This window comes from Pleurodeles waltl, chromosome 2_1 (genome assembly GCF_031143425.1).
Source record: "Pleurodeles waltl isolate 20211129_DDA chromosome 2_1, aPleWal1.hap1.20221129, whole genome shotgun sequence".
Lineage (NCBI taxonomy): Eukaryota > Metazoa > Chordata > Amphibia > Caudata > Salamandridae > Pleurodeles > Pleurodeles waltl.
Genome location: NC_090438.1, coordinates 687396989 through 687414643, shown reverse-complemented (window position 1 = coordinate 687414643; position 17655 = coordinate 687396989). Strand labels below are relative to the sequence as shown.

The 17655-nt window shown below is 42.6% G+C and overlaps 1 protein-coding gene across 6 annotated transcripts in view; it reads right to left on the bottom strand.

Annotated features, from left to right (window-relative positions):
* The window catches only part of GRB10 (growth factor receptor bound protein 10), a 573160-nt gene that overhangs the window by 27476 nt on the left and 528029 nt on the right, over positions 1-17655 (bottom strand). For 5 of the 6 annotated variants that reach the window (XM_069216800.1, XM_069216783.1, XM_069216775.1 and 2 more), the window contains 2 exons: positions 5438-5504; positions 1607-1694 (listed from right to left, as the gene is read on the bottom strand). In XM_069216800.1, coding sequence (XP_069072901.1) covers positions 1607-1694; positions 5438-5504 — 155 coding nt within the window. The remainder of the gene's footprint in view (positions 1-1606; positions 1695-5437; positions 5505-17655) is intronic. The other variant, XR_011199846.1, reaches the window with a different exon arrangement.

The window sequence follows — 17655 nt, the reverse complement described above, 5'->3', positions numbered from 1 at the left end:
CACAGCATGACAGTTCAGATTTGCCCCACATGGCTCCAATGGGTCCACTTCTCCATTCTTTTAGCAGTCAAAGTATATACTCATGTAGTAAGGGCAGATATGCGCAGGATCTAAGTACTCCCAGCACTCTCCCGGTAGGCCGCATGGCTACGATGATGCTTCAGGTAGTCAGCTACGGCACAGCACGGAGAGTCTGCCAAGAGGGGAGGCGGGACTGAAGGGGGTCAATAGGGGGGGTGGGGGCAGGGTGAGGGGGGGGGGGGGTGAGAGAATTCACACCAGACCCGCACTCTCCCCAGCCCCTAGGCTGCAAAGTGCTCAGTTGACCTCCGCAGCGAACATTGTTTTAGGATCAATCCGGCCCGATCTGCTCCTCAGTGCTGTCACTCCTCCACACTGCAGCGGGCCGCCCTAGGCTCACCAGGGCCCAACAGCCCTAGCACCCAGCGCACCTCCTTCCACGCAAAGGCCCAACAGGCAACCCTGGGGGGGACCAAGCAGGCCACATCGCTCCACTGCATTCCAGTGCTCTTCTCACGACGCAGTAGGACTGAACCCGGCCCACCGGCCTTGCGCACCAGCCCTAGTCACTGCAGTCTCCCCACCTCTGCCAGGACCCACCAGCCATGACCCGGGGGGCAAAGCAGATCACTCTGCTTCGCCTCGCTCCGGAGGTCCACATGCATGGTGGGGAGCCTGCTCTAGGCTCACCTGGGCCTGCTGATCACACCGCACACTGCTCCAATCGCCACAGCCGCCTCGTCATCCCTTCATCTCAGGTCGAGAAGCCAGGTCCTGGGAATCTACCCAGGCCATTGTCATTCCACTACTCTCCTGGTCAGAGTAGTGCGGAGCTGGGCTCTTTTCAGCGACCGCCTCTCACAAGCGTCCACACAGATATTGTTGGGGCTCCAATCTGTGCAAGTCAGTTGCACTGTCTGCCCTCGTGCAAAGCCACCATTACACTTCCGGCATATAGGCCCGTTCCAGTTTTAGCAGTGCACCGGCAATGTTGCATCGATAATTTGTTTGCGTTTTTGTTTTATTTCCTGGCTGCGACTTTTTTTGCATTCCACCTCAGTTCATTCGAAGCAAATTGGGTCCCCGGGGCAAGGATATTGATCAGATTATCGGCCACGGGAGGAAAGCCACACTAAGGCACTGCCTTCTTGCTTGGGCTCTCTGGCACCCCACTACCCCCCAGGGATACTCTTCAATTTGGCAATTTGAGATCCGTGTACAACTAAAGCCAAGGTCATGGCCAGCATCACAGGCAATTTCCTCAGGTGGTTCAGTGAAGCTGATGGAGTGGAAGCCTTCAACTGCCTCCATGGTTCAAACGTCAGAGGGTTTGTACAAATATTTTATTCAGCACACAAAATTATTTCTTAATCACTGGCAAACTTTTCTCCCAAAGTGTTTTCACTGTAATTCAACTTATTTTGGAATGCATTCATCTGTACTGTACAATGATTTAACCCTCAGTTTAAAGTGATGTTGTCCATATATCTCTGTATGTCATGTAAATCAAATTTGCTTTGACATCATGCAACTAACCACAATACCACAAACACGGGAAATAACTTTTTTATGGCAATTTGCTTACCCATCCACAAGACCTTGCTGTTTAATAATCCTTTGCGATTCTTCTCTAGAGATTCTGCCATGAAACCAATGCTGCGTTCTATGAATGACTGTAAAGGATAATGCAGAAAATCCATGTGGCCACATTATTAATTTGCTTACAAAGAGAACTAAACATAACAACTCCCTTAAATATAATGGTATGCAGACATCTATGGCGTTAGTATGCGCCAAATCATTTATGTACATGTGACTAAGTTCAACACTTCTCTCAGGTGCACCAACAAAGTTTGGGGCTTCATTTTACTATAGCCTTTGCACCCATGTAACAGAGCCTAAGTTACTGAAGATTTCCCCTACCTTATGACCGTGTTCAACGTACCTAGACAAAAAATGTTAACTCATTTAAGTGATTTCTTTTAATTTGAGACAATGAAATCGGGATGTAATCCGATGTCATCCTTTGACCAACCATCACGGTTTCAGTTATCTTCACATTTTCTGCCATAAATGATGTTCTAGGAGTTCGTCTTGCAAGCAAATTGCAGTGGGGGCGCACATCTATAATGATCCTTTACTGACCAGCACCTTCACATAAAACTGTGTGCTGGCCACACCTTTAAGGAAACGGAGGGGTTCATGCGTTAAAGGTCTTCTGTACACTCACTAGGATTCTCAACACAGGCCCTGTGTCAGGAACAAACCATCATTCACCAATAAATACAAATAGGAATATAATCTTAAAAAATATTGTTAAATGCCATGAACACACAGCACGAATGACTTTCTCTAACGCATTAATACGGAAAACAAACCCAGTGAAGTAGCCTTAGGCTCATAAAAAAAATTGTGAACCGCTTCTTGCACAACGGTGCCTGGTGTGAAACTTGTTTCAATATTAAGTGCTTCAGAGGTTTCAGAAATTAATTACAAGAAATGTATAGGCATTTGTAAGTTTCGTGGTAACCTCCATTAATCTGTAGTCTTAGTAGCCAACTATAATGTGTAATCATTTTTTCAGGAAACATTACGGCTCAGGCCGTTAACCCACACAATGTTCATTTCGCGTATAGCTTTGCTTCCAATTGATTGCTTGTTACAAAACTACGGAAGTTAATTTTCAATTCAAGTTTTGAGCAAATCTGTCCATCTCCATATTCAATTTTATATTGGCCACACAACCTCCAACTGCTAGCACTTCTCTGGCTTCCCAATGAAGTAAGATTAAGCCACAAAATGGATTACTCAAAGTCCTACAAACAGCCCAAAAGAACATTTTTGGAAGCCAACGGTCTCGACAGTACAGACGTACTGCTAATGGTAACTCTTGCTGTTGGAAAACAATAATTCTGACCCAATTCTACTCTGCTACTGGAATCTGTAAATTGCTTCCCCCTGCACCACAACTTCACATTACATTCCCAAATATACATACTAGAGGTCTCAGGCCATTCTTTGAGTATATCATACTGCACTAGAGGTGCTCCAAACACAACAGTCAGATATGTGCAGATACTAGCTTCCTCAGAACGAGAAGGCAAACATACAAGCCCGTCGCACAGAAGATGACTGTCTAACCCAAGGGTGGCAGTTTCTTTCCCTGGCAATTTCACAACATTGTCTTGATTTGTTCTCTTCAATGTGGAAATGTTTCCCCACACTGGTTGCTATCATTATCTTGTTGCCCTGATGATGACCCTGACAAATTGCTTCTAAAAGGGTTGAAACATCGACGAATGAACTAGTTGATTGATATGACTGATAAGAATAATCATAATGTACTCTTATTTGGAGTCTTGCCAAGATTGATTAATTTTATCAGCCCCTACAGACCAATGTACTGTATATATTTGTGTATAGTATCAACTCAAATCTTCACTGATATCACCTTCCACTTTCACTGCGTTGTATTTGGAGCACCCATAATGCGATATGATTTATACTGAAAGACTTAGAACCAGAACACTCTTCAGCTTATTTTTAAACAGAAACACACACTTAATTCTTATAAGGTGCATAAACAATTCTAATAAACACTGCAGTAAACTTTTAAAATTTCACAATGTTCATGTTTACATAAATTACTTTAGAGAACTGATGTTTAGTTCCATCTGTATTTGAATGCATTGCAACCCACTGCTATAGCCTACTTCTCTGGTTTGTTTCCTTAAACCAAAAATTGAAGTATTGGATTGGGCATCAGAAACGGGAAAACTCTAAAATGCATCCAAAAAGTAACTAAATGCCAAGAACTAATTTAGTTTTTCTTTTGTGCAATAAGATCAATTGAAAAATCAAACCATAAAAACGCCCTTAAATCGAGTAACTCAATGTTTTAGTAACCACTATTTAGCTATGTTTTTTTTTTTGTTGCTTCTCCCTCACGGAATCACTGGAAAAGCAATCAAAAGAGAACGAAAATGAATTTCAGCTTGGAATAACCATGTCCCATTCACAGTATGAGCAAGCCACAGGAAACAAGCACGGTAAAAAAAAGACATCACTACATTTTGCTTCACAAGTAAGCCTCATGAGCCAACATGAAACAAGTATCAGAGAGACAGTTCTGTGCTAACATGTATATCATCTCTATTTCAATATAATAGTTCAGTGTTTCAAGTGCAGGGTCAAATGGCAGGTTCCTCTGCAAACTGTTCTGCCATTTTAAGAAGTCTACTGCTGTAAAGAGGGTGTTCGCTTTAAAATTGTCGCCGACTAATGTTTGATATACCCGTGAAGAGTTATCCCCTACAAGAAATCTTATTAAACAGCACAAGTGTTGGAAAGAAAAAACAATATAGCTTGATAAGGAGAGTTAAATGTTCTACGGCAATAATTCTCAATGCGAGAGGGACTCCTGCCCCACATATTTTAAATCCTAGCACAAGTGTAGCTACTCCAGACTTGTATTATGAAATGTGTATGTAAATTTGTGATACTCTTTCAAACTCAAATTACATTATCTACTGAAAAACACAATGAGATCAGGATCTCGAACCCATGACAGAACCCAGCTGTCGTGCTCCTAAAAACGCCACTGGTTATGAACTACTGAATTGAAGGGCATTCAAGTAACACATAACCAGATGGATTGATAACAGCCCAAATATTGGCTAGGTAAATACGTCACAAACAGGTTCTTTTCTGAACATAGCATGGCGAGAAGCCATGTGTTTCCACACGGTTTGTCTTGACAAAACTACACACTCCAAACTAGCCACCGGTCAGGTCCCCTAGGCATAGGATAGTCAAAAAACGACAGCACGGCCTGTCTGGGGTCACTTACAAACCCAATTCTCAACGTACTGCAGGCAAGAGAAGCTCCTTACTCAAAAAACAAAGCGCTGCTTTGGGTGCAACTGTTACAACAATCAAGTCTGGTTACTAGCTGCAGTGAATTATTTTGGCTTTGAGTGCTACACAAAAGGACATTTAATTTGCTCCTTCACAATCCTCCCCCTTTCAAAATCGTTTGAAATGTTATCTGTGCCTTGTGTGATACTACAGCACGGTCACTACTCTTCAAGTCTGTTCTTGACAAGTGCAACTCATTATTTTATGACTTTAAACGGATGGCAGAAACGTGTCTATTCTGCAATGAACTGGAGCTTCACAAAGTTGGCAGTGCAGTTCACTGCAGAAGACAACTCCACAAAACTTTGCAGCATTGGCTATCTTTAATAAACCTATTGAGGACCCCATGTGGTGGAATACAGTTGCAGCTGCTTACTTGATGAGACTATCAGTAGGCGATAAGTGAACATCGTTGCGACAATTTACTAGTGGCTTTCAAACATTTTCATGCACGTATAGATAGCAATATGGGAAGCTGCAGTTTGGCAGCTCCAGTTACCTGTGCTGAGTGTAGAAGGATGTAATGGACTCTGGCTACTCAAGACATTCATTCTTGAACTTCGCTTCTGCAAAACATTTAGAAGAATTTTATTGCTCTTAACAGAAACGATCACACACTAGGGAAATTGTAACTTGGCAAAAAGCAAAATGTAATTTCAGCTTTATTCAACGACTATGGAAAAAGAATCAGAGGGGGGACGTTTACCATTTAGGAGTACATAAATGAGCTGAGTACCAAAAATACAGCAATTGTTAACTTGGGAACTGGACAGAAAGTTGCTGGGCTAGTTATGGTAAAGGCAACTTGCAGTATTGTAAGAACTATCAGCTTGGAGTTTATGGTGCTAGAAGTCGAGCCCAGCTGCAGAAGGTGGTTATGCTTTGTTATCCACATACTTGATCAACTGAAACCCCACCGAGGAGACTGGGTTCCTGATGGACTAGTACTGTACAGCCCTCTATAGAGGCAGCAATAAGGTATGCCTGTGCCTTGAATAGGTTTACTGTGCTCTCAACACCTAATTTTTACCTTTGCTACCCTCAACGAAGAGCAGGTAGAGAGAATACAAGTGTGACAATGACCAATGAATGGGGAGTTTAAGGGAGGGGAATATAAAAGCACAGTTCCAGAAATCCAGGGGTTTTGCTTATCGTCTTACACTAGACACTGAGGAGCAGACCAAGAATCTCACAAGAGACCATCTATGCAGCAAGGTTTTTGCCAAAGTAAATAAAAACATGCACTGCTACTCAGAGCAATGTTAGGATGGTTTAGCATTAACCATTTTCGTTTTTACTAGTTTCATCCGAAAGACTAGGCCAGGGTTCTGCTAAGTCGGTCCTGGAGAGCCGGGTAAATGCCAGATTTTTAGCATATCCACATTTAGAAAAATGTAGATTTCAGAAACATCTTTTTTTCTAAATGTGGATATGCTAAAAATCTGGCATGGACCCGGCTCTCCAGGACTGACTTTGCAGAACCCCGACTACGCTAAAGGCCAGAAAGCTGAAACGTCTGGCAGGTAGACGGACGATGCCCTGCATGAAGTAGCAATAAGCACCTCTAGATTCATAACCTAGTCTCTCCATATTAAGCAGCAGACAACTGGCATACAACAGACATGGCCTGCAAAAGTGTACACCACTATCAGATACAGAAAAGAGTAGAGCAACTCTCAAATCAGTTCATCACAGTTATCACACTGTTCATTTACACGCTATGCTCGCCTTGCCAAGTAGGACCAGTTTCTCAAACCATGTCCTACAAAGAGCTGCCATGCATCATCACTACCAACAGGTGCTTAAAATCAACTGTACACCTTTAAGCTGCCAGAGGCCTGCAGGGGTGCTCATTCAAAGTCTTTCACCATGATTTACACATTTAATCACTTCCCTCTTTTGTATTCTATAAACAACGTAGAAAACGTCATTGTTCAAGGAACCAACATCGCATCATTCAATGTCCCATCTACTAACTGATGAGGTTCCTGAAATATCTAGCAAGGACCAACCCCTTCTAAGTTCCTTTAGGCTTTGATGGAACTTTATGACAGGATGATCTCTCCAAAACGGGTCTAGACCAATTATTTTGCAATTATGGTTCCCGAAGATTGATACCTCATGATCATTATCTGTCACAACTCGCTAAGCCTTGCTTTGGAAACACAATGAATTTGCCAAATGCCAGACCCTAGCATCTATTATCATGTTCTTGCGCTGGCCAACTCAAATTTTGAACTCTACACAAGTACGTGTATTGGATCATGTTTTTAATGCCCAGTAGACTGATGCTACAGTGGAAGCTTCACCCCTCAAAAACATCTTCCAATGGTTACAATAAATTAGGCAACTGATTGCAAATGGCAAGCACGACTTACTATCTGCATCAGCAGCCAAAGGAAAAAAAGGAAAAAAAACTCAGAACAACCATGGTTCAGTAAAAACAAAAAAAATAGATCACAACTGGTTGTGAAAATAGCAAACACTGAAATAGCAAGGTCTTCGTTCTAATCCACACAACTCAAGATGACGAACTAAGTGGAATTAACGTGGCCAGCATTCTTCACAGAAAACAAATGGGTTTTAGAGCTTTGTTTCTTGTCATGAATTTGCCGAAGTTTTGAATCTTTTAAAAGTTACTCTTGTCTACCTTACCAAACTAGGCAAGCTGAAAAATAAAACAATTTGCTTCACCAGACACTAAGAGTGAACAATGCTGACCACGCACCTGGCTCTGATGAGAATCAATGCTGGCACTGAATTAGCAAAAATATTCAACTTCAGGAAGAAGTCTGCCCCAACATATTCCGGGAAGGAAACAGAGTTGTAAAAGCCTTAAAGGACCATACTAAGTTGGTGCTATACAGCCCCATTAGACTCCTGGATTTCAACATTAAAATGTACATTACAATATTGGAGAACAGGATATCCAAGGTGATCGAGGACATGGTGGGAGCACATCATTTTTCACAAACTCATTTTATGATTTAAGTTATTTCTCGTTTGAAGGATGTAGCTGTAGGTTTTGAGGTCTCTCCTCAATGCAGACCTAACATTTGGCCTAAGAAAGTGAATTTCTGAGGCAATTCTAATGTGTAATGGGGCCAGTTCATCAGGTCAATAGCCAAGATATTAGGGGGCATGTGCTCAACTAATTGTAAGTTGGGTGATGGGCAAAGCATAGCAGTAAGAGCCAGTGTTGTGCTCTGTGCACCGCCTTATGATTTAGTTATTAAACTCCTGCCATGAAGATCAGATGCACTGTGTCATGTCTTGTGAGTTATGAATGATGGAACCTTTTGGATCCTGAAAGACTTAGTAGCATGATGACCTAAGTGTTAGAATGTAGGTCCAGTGATTTTAAGTTTAGAATGTGGAGTTCGCAGTTACATGCTGAAGAATAAAGATGTAATATGCAGCTTTGTCTGTGGTGTATTTATTAGCGGGTACCCAGGCTGGGGAGGGCGATACGCAACAACTTGGTTTACATTACAGTAAACAATGTGGCATTACTAGATTAGATTCAGAAACCATTTAAGGCCGGAAAGCCTGCCCCTTTTTCGATAGTAAGTCTTTAAAGGTAGAATACAATGGTTGCACCTAATCACCGCCTGTTCCTTTTTCAGATATTTAATACCTTGAATTCCTCTATCATTTGCTTAATGTGGGCAAGAGAAAGACTAAATTCGGAAGACGTTTTGCGCAAGACTTCTAGACAGTACTGTCTACTCCCAGATCTAGAAAGACTATATTGCAGCCAGCACTGATTTAGTAAAAACATATGGGATGAAGGCAATGATCATCATCTGGGGGACTTTTTTAAAATACTGCAATTTCGGGTTAGTCTTCATTTGGTAATGATGAACAAGTTACTACCTTTAGTAACGTTTTCCTGGTGGATACTCTACTGCAGATTCACCTTTCGAGTATCCCCAGGCTGGATCCACATTTTTACAGCATTGTCTGTGCACGGGTAGGTGGTGCCTGGTGGCTCCATGCTGACCTCAGAAGTGACTACCAGAGCTGCAAATAAGCAGCACCTCTACGCTCTGATGTCATTTTCATGCCTTACCCTCGCCACTACCTCAGACATGGAGCCCACCAATCAGACGAGCCAGTGCCCAGATCTCTTAGATGGAAAAATAAGCCATTACACAGAAGGGGGAAGTGTGAGAGCAGAGAAAAAAACTGAAGTTAGAGTACAATCAAAGAGCGTTACCAAAGTTAAGTAACATGCTCTTCTGATGGATACTTGTAACTGCAGATTTCTCACCTTGGAAGCAGATAACATACCAGTACCTGTCAAAGTTGTGGGCCTGTGGAAAGGTTTGTATCAAAATGTCCTGCACGACGCAACAAACACGTGACAAGACCGTCCCATAGAACCTTGCAGTTTAAGCAGTACTGCTTTGTGAACATGTGCACGGACACCCATGTTGAGGCCTGACAGATATCCAGAATGGGCACTCCACATGCCAACAGTGGAAGCAACGTTGGCTCTGGTGGAATGATCCCTCAGACTTTCTAGTGGCTGCTTCTTAATCGATGGCTAGCAGATCTTAATATAAAAGGAGTATGCTTATCTTGATACAGCCCTTTTCTGCACTGTCTTACCTTTTTTGCCCAAGCAAATTCCACAAAAAGGTGATCACATTTTTGGTGTGATCAATGTAAAAACTCAGTACTATTTTGGAGTCCAAACAGTGGAATCTTCTCTTTCAAGGGGTGATGTAGAGCAAAGAACATCGGAAGAGTGATGGCCTGTCCAACTTGAAAAGGGGTCACACCCTTCAGCAGAAAGGCCACTCTAGCCCTCAGCACCAGCTTGTCATGAAAAAAAAGGTGGAGTAGGGTGGTAGGACTGAAAGAGCATGAAACTCACTCATGCGACAAGCTAAAGTTATTACAATGAGGCAAAGTCTTCAGGATTGCGGCTTGTGAATTAGCTCGGGGGGGGGGAGGGAGAGTGGGGGGGGATAGAGGAGGGAGGAAAAGGGCCAAATTAAAATCCCACTGAGGCACCAGAAAATGTTTAGGGGAAAACGCATGAAATAAGCTTTTAACAAATCTCAGAACAGGTGACTAAGAAGGATGGCTGGTCTGGTCATTGCAAAAAGACAGAAGGGGCCGTCAAATACCATTAAACAGTGCTCAATTCAAGTCTTTCCTGGTCCTAAGAAAAAAACACCACATCCCACAGTATGGACTACAATGGGTTTGTATTATTGGTATCACACCAAACCACAAACTTGTCACAGCACCTGGCGTAAACGGTTTGTAAAAGAAAGCCTGGCAGCAAAGATAGCAATGCAATTCACTGAAGCCACTCAATGTCCACACATGGAGGTGTCAATTGTGCAGGCCTGGGTGCGAGGCCCCCAACATGCTGAGATAGAAAATCCTTCCATAGTGGCAGCCTGATCAAAAGACAGATGGCTAAGTCCAAAAGTTCCAGGTACCACACTCTTCTGGGCCAATCATGTTCCACTAAGTTGACTTGGGCTTGGTTGTTCCTACTCTTCAGAACTCGAGGTAGAAGCAGGAAGCCATACAGGATTTCCATACTCCATTTTAGGTACAATGCAGACACAGCTTTCTTGGGAACTTCAGCGTGCAAAACTGCAGACCTTGCATATTCTCAGAAACTGTGAAAAGACTGAGCCAGAGGAGTTCCTGCCTTTGCTAGAAGATGCCACGTGCCAGCTCAGGGTGTAACTTCCATTCGTGATGCACTAGGCATTGTAGGCTGAGTTTGTCCGCTCCAACGCTTAAAAACCTGCCAAAGGGTGCACTGCCACGAAAATGCCCTGTTGATTCTGACAATTCAAGAAACATTGGGGCCCATATTTATACTTTAGTGCCGCATTTGCACCGCTTTTTGACGCAACAACGGTGCAAACTTACATTGTATTTTGTACATTTGCGCCGCTTTTGCGTCAAAAAGCGGCGCAAATGCGGCTCTAAAAAAGTATAAATATAGGCCTGGGTCTCCAAGCACAGAGTGAAGGATTCCCACACCAGCCGGCAATACAACATGGTAGTGGTGTTTTCTGTGAGAACCAGCCTCCCTTTGAATGGTAACAAGACTTTCAATAGAAAGAGAATGACCTACAACTCCAACAGATTCGATGTAGAGATGCGTCCCCGCCAGAGACCAAAGTCCTCTGATCCCCACCTTTCTTAGTTAACCCCTCTAACCCAGCAGTTATGCACATGTCATCGTCGTCAATGCTGGGTGGTGTAGGAAGAGGAATCTGCTGCTGGTTTAATTATAGTTGAGCAGCCATCACTGCAAACCTTTTGCAGTCTACTTCGAAACCTGGATGGAATTTGACAGATTTCCTTGGTGCTGGGCCAACTGAGGTTAAGACCTCTCTGCAGAGCTCACCTAAGCCATGTGGGCATGGTTGAGCAGAAGCATGCAAGAACGCAATTAGCCAAGAAAGTTCAGAGACACTCACCGAGACCCAGGGCCAATGCAGACACAGCGGAATCATAGCCCAAATGCCACAAACTTGTTGATCAGAATGGAAGGCCCGAAAACACACCATATCCAGAATGATTATGATTAACATGAGGCTCTATGAAGGAGTCCGTTATGCCTTAGCTACATTGATAGCGAACCCCAATGATGTCAGAAGGTTCATCACCTGGAGGTGAGCATCTTCAGCATCCTGTATCCCTTGCATCAGGACCACTTCAATAGAAATCTATTGTAGAGGGATAGAAGTGCATGGAACTCACTCAACACTGCTTCTACCTTTGAGGTAACTTTCTGGGGATCTTTGTGGTCCCCTAGACTAGATCTCTTCCAGAGTTGGTCGCCCAAAGTAACTTCTGCAATGAAACTAGCCCAAACATTCTGGTTAAAAACTTTCCAAGTGTTGAATTTGTCAAAACTTGTGTGCTGTTAGATAAAAAGTGCATATTTACTGTACCTTGGAAATCCAATATCTCCAGAACCACCCCAATTGATCTTTTTTTTGTTCTAGTGTCTAAAATACATTAAAAACAGTATTTAAAAAAAATTGGCCCAGATGTTGTGTTGCTGATTTTTTCAATTGTTTTAGTGCTGTTTAAATGCTTTACACTTGTTTCTTTGTGTAAGCCTTTATGCTCAGACACACATCTACTGAAGTTTGAGCTAGAAGGTTCAAGAAACAAAATCTACTGGTCCTTACGGGGGTACTAAGTATTACACAGGAAGGTCTCACAACCACACCATGTAATATACCCTATTTCCTCACACTCCATAATCAATATCATCAACCAGCAGCACAAGAACATTAGTGTCCAGCGGAGTGCTTCTCTTTGCATAAAAGACAAGTATGGTATTACACTTAAAACACAGAATTCTACAACAAATACAATAATGCAGATTTCCAATGTGAGTCTATATGCTTTCGTGAGCCTTTTCTGGCTCGCTCAGATGCCCCTCCATCTGTCGCTCGCTCATGGGTCCCTCTCTTTCTGTGGGTTCCTTCCTCTGAAAAAAAGCAGAAGTTCAAGGTTCTGCCTATGGGTGCAGGGTATGCTCCCCAACCCCTCCCTCAATCGGCTGTGACACAGCTGTGGGACCTTAATGGTAGCTTCAAGGCGGCACACAGCAAGCTTCAAAGAAGCTGTGCAGCACGTTGCTTTGAAGGTTGTGGTATGATTGGAGGCCTTTGTAGGTGGCCCTCTCTCAATCAACTGACTATAGATCTCTGCTCCCTGCACAGCTCCCTCTGATGAGTGCTTGGCACTTAGATGACAATACAACTTGAGACTGTTCTTTGACATGGCAGCCGCCAGGTGCCATCTTCAGCATGCAGTGTCTTGGAGAATGCCTTCTTTCTTCGAGGCACCTCTCAGATCATTTGGTCTGCAGGACTGGTCCCACCCAACGACACTTGGGCAGTGTTGCGGTCATGCAGCCCATTTGTGGGGCTCATGTGCCACCAAAAGTTGCTTGTCCTGGCTTAGGTTGGACCTATAACTCAGGCACACAGCGCCAAATGCTGTGGCAACTACGATGGAAGCAAATAATGGAGATTGCACTGCTCAGTCTGGCAGTACCATAGATATTTTGGTGCAGCCACTAAGCAAGTCTTCGTTACCAACCCTATGCCAGGGTCAATTACAGTAGTCTCTTCAACGATCAGCTTCTACTGCAGAGTAGATGCTTACTTCTCTCACTCACAGGCAGGATGTTGTTACACCCAGGACAATACACTAATCACTCCTTCCGATCAGACTCCAGGCGATGTTCCCTCTCCAATGGGGAGTTTGTCTTTGCAACATCAACCCTTCCCTGCATTGTACTCTGCAGTGTAAAGAAGAGACCACAAAAATGAACATTGATTGGTCTTGGACTCCCATCCTTATACCAATGTTGCATTCAGAGTTTGTGTAATCTAGGTCTGCTCCTGTTGATTTGGAGTGGTTCCTCTTTCATGTCCCCTGGTCAGGTCATCGCCCAGACTTGGCCTTTGTTGGCAACGATGCTTTGCCCAGCAGGACAGTCTCCTAATGGAGTGCCCAACGCAGAAGTACAAAGAGGCGAGAGAAGGCTGCACCTAGCTATTTACAATCGCTCCTCTCGAGGATTTTGCCACTTTAAAAGAAAGTGAAGTGAAAACGTAGTCAAGAGATTTTCATCAGATTCATTCTAGTACAAAGACCACCAGGAGGACTGACTGGATCGGACAACTGCTTACCCACAACTGCTGTTGTTCAGGTAATCAATCCTTAACATTCTACCCCAGAATCCTATGACATGACAAAACACACTACACTATCCTCTCCCTCAATAACACTAAGCACTTTAACAATTACGAACAATATTTTCTTAAAAATAAATACATTCAAATACATAAATACACTCCTACCAGAAGTATGTATAGAGAAATCTATGTCATGTTGCATTTAGATACTGCACTGAAAAGTCAACGTTTTAAATAGGCATATTCTGTGATCAACTACTTCTGAGAACATAACACTTACTCTCATTCCTCCCACTTGGATTACTTGTGACCCTATTGTCTTTTGACATTCCCTGATCTATCATGAGACTTAAGGCTTTTGAACCATTACTCTCAGCTTTTACCACTTTCCTAACATTGCAACAATTTCATTTATTGACCCAGACAGCATTGCCACAACATCATCAATAATCAAGGGCTCAGTATATTTCATCTCTCCTTTTATGAGCAATAATTCTTTTGGTTGATTTGAGTTCTTTGAACATTTTGTCTCACCACCTTGTCAATATTCAGCAACCATATTTCACCCAGACATCCACCCCGGGCATATTTCTGAAGTTGGTGTCCTGCCTCCCAATAATTCAAAAGGTGAGACCTTGGCCGTTGAATGAGGGGTAGTGCAATAGAACCATAACATGGATTGTACCGCATTCTGCACTGTGCATCTGCTCTCAAATGCCCTCTGAATACAATCCTCCAACACATGGTTTATGCACTCAACTAAACAGTTTGTCTGTGAAAAAGTAAGCATTTGAGATGTTTGATGCCCCGTTATTGGAGAAAACTTGAATTCTGCACTGACAAATTGTGCACCGTTGTCGTATACCAGGTAAGCAGGAAACCCTTCTCACAAAAACATCTTTAAGAAAGCAATGATATTTTTTGTTGTGGGATCACCTATAAAACATCTCTGGCCATTTAGAATTGTAGTATATTAAGACTATGGCAAATCTAGAAAATGATGATAGAACACTGAAAGGGCCTACAAGATCAATACCAATTATCTCCCATGGTCTGAAGGGCAATTCAATAGGGTGCAATGGTGGGCTTCGAACTTGGAGAAGTTTATCAGCACTGTTGCACAAAACAATCTTTTATATGCTCATCAATATGTTTGTCCATACTGGGCCACCAAAGTGTTTCCCCTACTCGGTCTAGTGTTCTGTCTAAATGTCCCTCATGGGCACCACTTATAATTCTCTCCGGAGGGACAAATTTCTCTTCCCGCATTAGAATCCCATCTTTAACAGACCGTTCCGCAGATACTTTTACATATGTCTGAAACTGATAGGGTACATACTTCTGAGTTTTTTTTTGTTTTTTTTAAACAAAATTCAGAGTCACATGTTTGTACAACTCTTCCCTCCATTCAGCCTCACTAATAGCACACATTTTTTAACATTCATAGATGCCATTAAATAATCTTCGGGCTCATCTTTTTCAGTAACTTCCACACCTATGTCATCCACTGTAAACCTAGACAAAAAGTCTGCTCTGACATTTTTGTAACCAGGTAGATACAAGACCTCAAAATCTTACTGTAACAATTTAGTGGACAATTTTAATATTCTCAGAGTGTGGTCTTTCAGCCTATCTCCTGACAGCGGGCTATGACCAGTATGCAAACTGAATCGGTTACCCTATTTGTATGGGTGACATTTCCTAAAACCCCACCAAAATGACAATAATACTTTTTCAATTACCCAACAGTTCATTTCTGCTTCTTTCAACACTCGAGGTATACCCCAAAGTGTTTTCCACTCCTCCCTTAACCAGAATGAGAAATGCTCCTAGCCCCAAACCGCTAGGATCCACTGCAATACTACACTGCACACTAGGATCAAAAGGCTTTAATATCCTTGACCCAAGCAAATGAGATTTAATCCACTCAAAAGCCTCCTGACAAGTTTTGCCCTAAACAAAAATTGTGTTTTTCTTTAGCATGTTGGTGAAAGGTTTTACCCTGGACGCATAATCCAATATGAATCTTAAATAAAACTCAAAGCCCAATGAACGACTAAAGTCCAACTTTGTCAACAAGTGGTGGTCACATCAATGATAGCCCTGACTAAGCCAGACCTTGGCTCAACACCCTGCCCAGAGACACAACCCAAATATTCCAATTAATCTGTAAGAATTTTAAAATTTTCAGCGTTCAACACAACACCTGTTCTTTGCATTTTGCTTAAAACTTTGCGTAAAATTGCATCATGCTCTTTTTGCTGCTCCATAAATCAAAACATCTTGAAAAACTGCCACGCCTTTTATCTCCTTAAGCATCCAGAACATTATCCTCTGAAAAACGACAGCAGGTGAAAAACAGCAGCAGCTGGTGCCAATCCAAATGGAATTCTACTCCACTAAAACTTACTGATCAGCGAAACAAATGCCATGAGGTGTCTTGAAGATGGATAAAGAACCACCTGATAAGCTGCAGCCAAATCAAGTTTAGAAAAACCATTTCGAACCACCAGTTAGCAGGTCATTTATTTTCAGAAGGGGATGAGAATCTATCCAAATATATCCATTTAGACTCCTCAGGTCCACACACTAAAATCACAGGTTTTTTTTCCGTGCCACTGTCAGAGGTCACAACCACAGGGAAGACTCTACTGGTTTGATTATCCCTTTTTTACTCAATTCTGTGAGTCCTTTTTCGAATTTTTCCCTGACATGCTTCTCAATTTACCCTTCAGAGGAATTGCACCATCTTTAATCTTGATCTGATGAGTGAACACTTTGATGGTGCCCAATTTTTCTGCAAAAACTGAGGAAATTGTTTAACTATATTATCTATGAAATCATCAGACATAACAGATACCTTCTCTTTGGTACCAGGACTTAATACCTTACTAAACAATTCCTGGTGGAACCAGCCTAAAATGTTCGAACCCTTGATTGTTACATATACTTTTCCTGGAATCTTCCTACCTCTGAATTCTAGAATATCTTCAAAGAATCATGGCACTTCAATTCTCCATCCTTCGTGCAACACAGGTGCCATTGTCTGGTTGCTCTAATGTGATGGCCTACTACTCCATACTTCTTTGAAAAGTTCCAGCGTAATCATCATGATCCTGGCTCCTGAATTTACCAATAGTTTAATGTTCTTATCGTCAACATCTATATTGACATATGGATCTACACGTGTCTGGTTCACCACTACTCACTGGACTCTCTGCAATGACCATTACAATGTCTCCAAGATCCTCTTGTATTTTGTGTACTTCATCACATTTGCCTTCAAACATATTAACTGCACCAACACCATTCATATTCCTGGGGGTGTTGTGTTAAACTTACACCTCGCTTACTACTTTGGCAACATAGCCACCCGTGTGTGTGTGTGTGTGCGTGTGCATATGGAAAATGTCACTTACCCAGTGTGCATCCGTTTGTGGCATGTTCTGCTGCAGATTCACATGCTATGCACAGGTCCTGCCATATAGTGTTGGGCTCGGAGTGTTACAAGTTGTTTTTCTTCGAAGTCTTTTCGAGTCACGGACCTTTTCAGCTCCATTGCGCATGGGCATCGACTCCATCTTAGATTGTTGTCCCGCAGAGGGTAAGGTAGGCGTGGATAGAGTGTAAAGAGAGATGTCCATGCAATGGAATGGAGATGTATCTACAAAGTTTAAATAAAGGAATGTTTATATACATATGTACAAATGTTAATTATAACTTAAACTGCTACAGGCTCCCAGCGAGGAGGGAGGGCGCATGTGAATCTGCAGCGGAACATGCCACGAACAGATGTACACTGGGTGGCATTTTCCGTTCTGTGGCATGTGTAGCTGCAGATACACATGCTATTCATAGACTACAAATCAGTAATCCTCCCCTAAGCGGTGGTCAGCCTGTAGGAGTTGAAGTTGTGTGAAATAATGTTCTTAGTACAGCCTGTCCTACTGTGGCTTGTTGTGTTGCTAACATCTACACAGTAATGCTTGGTAAAAGTATGAGGTGTCGACCA